Consider the following 7,343-nt stretch of genomic DNA (forward strand, 5'->3'; position numbering starts at 1 on the left):
TGTTGCTCCGGAGCGCCTCCCCCCACCGGGGCTGGAGACCGGCTGCTCCGGGGCGCAGGTCGCGCCGAGTGCGGGGCGGGGCCGGGGGGCGGGCGCCAGCCCCACTGGCTAGGGGTGAAAATTTCTGCGAACTCGCGCTGTACCAGGCACCAGCTCTAAGCCTTTCAGGCTTTATCGCTAATCCTCCCAAGTCACTTTACGGATGAGGAACCTGACGCGGAGAGGTTGGGCAATTTGCTCAAGGTCACACAGCGAGGATTTAAAGCCACAATCTGTGTAAACCCCAAATACCGTGTTCTTTGTGTTCATTATTTTGCTTGATACAGAGGTGGCCACGGGGCCGGAGGTGACAGCTGTAAGGGGAAGGACGTGAAAGGGGCATAGATGTGGGAGCACGTCTCACCTGAAAGAGGAGAGCAGGTTGGCTGGGCAGGAGCCTCGGGGCTCCATCGCCGCCTGGCCACAGCGTGCAATGGATCCGGGTGGGAGGACGCCGAGCGCCGGGAAGCCAAGCGGGGCGGGGCGCCTCTGGAGCGAGCAAGGGAGAGAGGATCAAGCCGCGGGCGGGGGCCTGACCCTTACAGCAGGAGAGGGGCCCCGCCCCCTCCCGCCCCCTCTGACCAGGAGGGCCTTTCATTGGACAGTCGCGTTGTCCGTCCCGCCCCGCCCCCGCCCTGCGAACCCCCAGCGCCACAGAGCTGGGGCGGTGAGAACAGCGCGGCGTAGAGAGCAGGCGGGCTTCGCCGAAAAGCCGGACTCGGCCGGCGCCGAGTTCTGGGATCGCCGCCTGCAGCCATGACCCTAGCAGTCCATCCCTCGGCCACGGCTCCGGACGTCTGATATCCCGCACATTCTCGTACAACTGCTGGGAGAGGCGACTGCTGCCCCCTTGTCGCCCTTGGCGCCTTACCGCATTCCCTAACCGGAGCTGGGAGCAGCGCGGCCACCGGCGCCCCTGTGCAAACTGGGGGTGTCTGCTAGAGCAGCCTCTGCCGCTGCTGCCCGCAGCTCTGGCCATGGTCTGGTGGGGCACAGGGCCGAGCATCCGGGGGGCGCCTGGAGGCGTCGGACTCAGGCTGGGGCTGCTGCTGCAGTTGCTCCTGCTCCTGCGGCCGACACTGGGGTTCGGGGACGAGGAGGAGCGGCGCTGCGACCCCATCCGCATCGCCATGTGCCAGAACCTCGGCTACAACGTGACCAAGATGCCCAACTTAGTGGGACACGAGCTGCAGACAGATGCGGAGCTGCAGCTGACAACTTTCACGCCGCTCATCCAGTACGGCTGCTCCAGCCAGCTGCAGGTGGGCGCCCCTACCCCCATCCCTGGAGGACTCGGTAGACAGGGACTCCCAAACTCCTTCCTTGGAATCCCTGACAGATCGAGCCCCCCTGCTCCCTTCCTAACTTGAGGGTACAACTCCTGGGAAAGTGATTTCCAACCCACACCCCACCCCCCACTTTTCTGTCCCTCTTGTAGACTGGAAGCCAAAACGTTGTGTAAGTCATCTGGCCCGCGAAAGAACCTATTCTTACACCCCGCCCTTCCGTTTTTCTCCCCTGCCTATGTCTGGCCAAGCCCCTAACCCCGGTGGAGTTGAGGGCTATCTTTGCCAAGGATTCCAGCAGCCGCTGCTTGGTGGGCGAGTCCTGGCAGGGCAGCCGGTTGCACCTAAATCTTGGAAGGAGTGATAAGGAGACAGAACTTCGCCCTTCCAGGTCGTTCATCGACCTCCTTTCTGCCTGTATTTTTGGTGTAGGTTACCAAATAAAACATAAAACATCGCTGCCTGTTTTCTGCAGAATGCCCCCCCCCCCGCCGTCGTCCTGCACTTTTTAGAGGTCATACAGGAAAGAGTGGTTAGGTTGGCCTGAGTTCTTTCTTGTCCTTAGCTTTGGAGGCAGGTTTAGTGTTTGGAGGGACTGAAAAAGCTCCAGGAAGGTAGTGTGCATATTTGAAGAATTTTTTTTTTCTTTTTTCTCCCCCCCTCCCTTTCTCGACAGTCATTAAGATGTTAAAACTTTGGTAATGTGTAATGATATAGAAATTCTTCCTACAATAATAACTGGAAAGTAATTTGCATATATAGCATAGTTATAATTTCTCTTATACAGCCAACTCAATGGGAAGTAGATTGGAATGAAGTTTAAAAAACTTAACACTAGTCATGTTTTGGTTGTTGAGGCTGAGTGGCTTTAATAAAAAAAAAAAAAAAATAGAGGTTAGAGTTGTCCAGGTTGAAACCTCAAGAAATCTATAGTTCTGGCTGTAGCGAGATAAGAAACAGGCATACGGTTTATTTACAGGCTCAGGTTTTTACATGGGTCACTGTAAAAGTTGAGTTGTGGTTTGGGGAAGATGGTTGGGATTAGACCTGTTGCTGGTGAAATATCCCTGTGGAAGTTTCAGGACTTCCAAACTAGGTTATAAAAGCTTAGGAAATGATCCTCTCACTCTCAGCCTGGAAACAGCGCACGGTTGACATCAGTGGCAAGTTTGTTGGAGAAACAGCTTTTGCAGGGATATATATTTTTAATTACATGTATCCTGGGGAGGCAGCCAAGTTGTTTTGAAAGACAAGACTGGATCCCTTTACATGCTGGAAAATAGTTACTTGTAACTCTAGACTTCATAGACAACATCTGTAAGGAGCCAAGGAGACTGTTTATCAATGCTGGAGGAATTGAGGACAGCAACTGGACTCTCCCCTGCTGCTATTGCAATTTCAGGGACTTAACATTTACATCTTCCTATTGTGTTTCTTAATTAATAATCATTGAGGAATTGCTAGCCAAACAAATCCCTGGAGACCAAAGACCCCCAACCCATATTTCCTCTTTGGGTCCAAGAGTCTCCAATTAGTACATTTTCTGTTTAAATTCAGGATTGACTTTTTAAAATTAAAATGTAAATTAGGGGATAATAGAATGGTCACAGGATCTATATTTTAAGGCGACAGAGAAATAAGGATAAAAATCAAGCACCTATCGCCTAAGTGACCAAGTCACTTTATTAGACTCTTCAGGTCTCTCAAGTGGTAGCTAGAAGGAGAGGGCTATTGCAAGTCACTTTTTAAAAGTTTATTTTTGTAAGGGTTGTGTGAAAAAAGATTATGTAATTCTTCAGACACGTTTTAGTTATTCCCTCATTTATGCTCCCGTGAAAAGGAGCACTAGAGCCCAACTAAGGAAAGTGTGTAAAAGTGATGGATTGTTAGGCAGCAGCATCAGAGGTCAGCGTAAACAGACATATTCCCCGTAGACTGGCTTAAAAGTAGATACGTACACTGCCTGGAAGCATTCGCTCAGCTCTGCGCTTTTGGTCAAACCCCACTCATTGTTTTCTTTGTTCCTGTCATTACTTTTCCAGTTCTTCCTTTGTTCGGTTTATGTGCCAATGTGCACAGAGAAGATCAACATCCCCATCGGCCCGTGCGGTGGCATGTGTCTTTCAGTCAAGAGACGCTGTGAACCAGTCCTGAAAGAATTCGGGTTTGCCTGGCCGGACAGCCTGAACTGCAGCAAGTTCCCACCCCAGAATGACCACAACCACATGTGCATGGAAGGACCAGGTGATGAAGAGGTACCCTTGCCCCACAAAACTCCCATCCAGCCCGGGGAAGAGTGCCACTCAGTGGGAAGCAATTCTGATCAGTACATCTGGGTGAAGAGGAGCCTGAACTGTGTTCTCAAGTGTGGCTACGATGCTGGCTTATACAGCCGCTCAGCTAAAGAGTTCACGGATATTTGGATGGCTGTGTGGGCCAGCCTCTGCTTCATCTCTACTACCTTCACTGTGCTGACCTTCCTGATCGATTCATCCAGGTTTTCTTACCCTGAGCGCCCCATCATATTTCTCAGTATGTGCTATAATATTTATAGCATTGCTTATATTGTTCGGCTGACTGTAGGCCGGGAAAGGATATCCTGTGATTTTGAAGAGGCGGCAGAACCCGTTCTCATCCAAGAAGGACTTAAGAACACAGGATGTGCAATAATTTTCTTGCTGATGTACTTTTTTGGAATGGCCAGCTCCATTTGGTGGGTTATTCTGACACTCACTTGGTTTTTGGCAGCCGGACTCAAGTGGGGTCATGAAGCCATTGAAATGCACAGTTCTTATTTCCACATCGCAGCCTGGGCTATTCCCGCAGTGAAAACCATTGTCATCTTGATTATGAGACTAGTGGATGCCGATGAATTGACTGGCTTGTGCTATGTTGGGAACCAAAACCTAGATGCCCTCACTGGCTTTGTGGTGGCTCCTCTCTTTACGTATTTGGTGATTGGAACGCTGTTCATTGCAGCGGGTTTGGTGGCCTTATTCAAAATTCGGTCCAATCTTCAAAAAGATGGGACAAAAACAGACAAGTTGGAAAGGCTAATGGTCAAGATTGGGGTCTTCTCAGTACTGTACACGGTTCCTGCAACCTGTGTGATTGCCTGTTATTTCTATGAAATCTCAAACTGGGCACTCTTCCGATATTCTGCCGATGACTCAAACATGGCAGTCGAAATGTTGAAAATTTTTATGTCTTTGCTCGTGGGCATCACTTCAGGCATGTGGATTTGGTCTGCCAAAACTCTTCACACGTGGCAAAAGTGTTCTAACCGACTGGTGAATTCTGGGAAGGTAAAGAGAGAGAAGAGGGGGAATGGTTGGGTGAAGCCAGGGAAAGGAAATGAGACTGTGGTATAAGACTAGCCAGCTTCCTTTTTCCTCATTTTGAAGGAAGTGATGCAGTGAATCTCAGTTTGAACAAACTTAGAAACACTTCGATACACACACACACACACACACACACACACACACACACAAACACGTCAGCTCACCCCCCACTCACCCAATTCAGCATCAGAAGACCAATGACTTCACTGCAGACTTTGAATGGTCCAAAATGGAAAAGCCAGTTAGAGGCTTTCAAAGCTGTGAAAAATCAAAATTTTGATCACTTTAGCAGGTCACAGCTTGAAGTCTGTGGAGGTTCTGCCTAGATTTCTAAAGTCCAGGGTGATGGTGTTTGCTCCTACTGGGTGGGACTTCAGCTGTGAGTTGATAACATGCAAGGAGAAAGATTAATTTTTAAAACCCTTTTAAATTTTAAATAGTAACTAGGTCTTGCAGATAGCAAAGTGATCTATAAACACTGGAAATGCTGGGTTGGGAGACGTGTTACAGAGTTTTATAGTTTGGCTGGTCTAACATAAACATCTTCTGGCCTACACTGTCTGCTGTTTAGAACTCTGTAGCGCACTCCCAAGAGGTGGTGTCAAAATCCTTCAGTGCCTTTGTCGTAAAACAGAATTGTTTGAGCAAACAAAAGTACTGTACTAACACGCGTAAGGTATCCAGTGGATTTCTCTCTCCTTAAATTTCAACATCCCTAATTCTAGGCAGCCCCTGTTTTCTTCACTTTAAACTAATGACTCAAAAAAAAAAAAAAAAAGGTTATTTTTATAGGAATTTTTTGCACTGCAGCATGCCTAATGAGAGGAAAAGGAAAGGTGATTCACTTTCTGACAATCACTTAATTCAGAGGAAAATGAGATTTGCTAAGTTGACTTACCTTGCCGACCCCAGAGACCTATTGCATTAAGCAATGTTAAGCAATTGGGACTTAAAATATTTTAGTTTGTGTGATTGCATCTAGGCAGACGCCAGTCTGGAAGAACTGAAATGTTAAATTTCTTGGCAACTTTGCATTCACACAGATTAACTGTGTAATTTGTGTGTGTCAATTACAATTAAAAGCACATTCTTGGACCATGACATAGTATACTCAATTGACTTTAAAACTGTGGTCAACTTGCATTCTTCGTGTGATAGTGCCTTTCCCCCCCCCTGTAGCATAAGAATGTTATCGGAGTTTGGTCTACTTGCCACAATGGAGACTTATTCAACTTTGCAAAGGCAACTAAGGACAGCAGATCCAAATACTTGGTGCATAATTGTTCCTTAGTAATGGGCAAAGGCTCCTTATAAGACTTCACTGGAGGCAGTGTGGCCTGGAGTATTTATATGATGCCTAATGAACCTCCAGAATGCCAGCCAGAAGCTGGATTGGTTAGCAGGGGATATGGTGTAGACAGAGTGAAATGAGCTGCAAGGTCTAACAGCACGAGTCTTAATTGCCTTTGCTGGGTTATCCAAAGCCTTTAAAATTTATGCTTTAAGGCCCTCACAAGGGGGTACCCGCTAGCAACCTATCAAAAGTTGAAGGTCTTTTAAAATTGTGACTGGCCTTTTTCTTAACCTGCCTTAGGCCTTTTAATCACCAGATCCTTGGGACAAAACATTGTACACGTCACAGGTTGCTCTCCTTGTATTTCATGCCTGTCTGCTTCAGCAACTGCAGTTATTTATTGATTCATGCTTTTAGTCAGAGAAGCTCTTAATGTTTTGTCCAATCCTACTTTGTGGAGAAACAGTTCATGGACTCCAAAATCCCAAATAGGTGTTCAAATTCTGGAAATATAAATTCTAAAAACTGGGTCTCTCTCTCTCTCTCTCTCTCTCTCTCTCTCTCTCTCTCTCTCTCTCTCTCCTTGAGCTTTGTTTCGGACTACATTTCCCCCCCCCCACATCCTTTGTTTTTGCAAGTTCTGTAGATATCTGATATCAAGATGCTATAGGCCCGTTGTGTGCTTGGAAAGGAGAGTCTTGGGGCTTGTGAGATAGAGACCTCCGTGGACTGGATGGCCCCTGGTGATTTATGCAGCCTGCGGACCTAGACTGGACTAGGGCATAAGGCTCCAAGAACATGAGAACTGATCCATGGAAGGGCCAGTTTAACTCCTGAATGAGCTGCCTATGAAAAGCAAAATGGACACGCCCTGCACTGCTTACAGACAGTTCCCATAGCTGTCCAGGGCCCTGGAGTGTGCACTCAGGGGCAGTTTCTGCCCTTACTCACGCTCTGCTTTGGTGTCTGGGGAGTTGTGCAGTGACTCTGGCCACAGGAAAGGGATGAAGAGCAAGGCAGTAGCTGACTAGCTTTTCTGTGCAGGCTTCGTAATGCACTTCTCGCTGTAACGCTTCAGTGATTGTAGGACCAAGACTGTAACCTCCAAAGAGAGAGCATTAGGTGCTGGGCATGTATCAACAATAACCATGACAACTGCAACAGTTGGGGTGAAACCGGCCACCTGCATTCTGGATCCTAGAGCTAGTGTACTGACAGCTTTTCTATCTTCACAGGCAGTTTGCCTTTTCAGGGGAAGTTATGTTTGAGCGAAGGGGCCTGGCAGTTCAGACTGGTTTAATAGTCTTAGCAACCACACAGAGTTAGTTGTCTGGTCTTTCCTTTCCTATCTCAGATCGGGGAGAGTGATTCCAGTTTCCAGGA

At 48.0% G+C, this 7,343-nt stretch overlaps 1 protein-coding gene across 1 annotated transcript; it reads left to right on the forward strand.

The window, feature by feature from the left end:
- The first annotated feature begins 709 nt into the window (after positions 1-709).
- On the forward strand, positions 710-6,540 carry Fzd4 (frizzled class receptor 4). Its single transcript, XM_021204065.2, has 2 exons — positions 710-1,301; positions 3,368-6,540. Exons 1-2 carry the CDS (start codon positions 1,017-1,019, stop codon positions 4,694-4,696), a joined length of 1,614 nt encoding a protein of 537 aa, XP_021059724.1. The 5' UTR covers positions 710-1,016; the 3' UTR covers positions 4,697-6,540.
- Positions 6,541-7,343: the final 803 nt, after the last annotated feature.

This window comes from Mus pahari, chromosome 1, assembly GCF_900095145.1.
Source record: "Mus pahari chromosome 1, PAHARI_EIJ_v1.1, whole genome shotgun sequence".
Taxonomy (NCBI): Eukaryota; Metazoa; Chordata; class Mammalia; order Rodentia; family Muridae; genus Mus; species Mus pahari.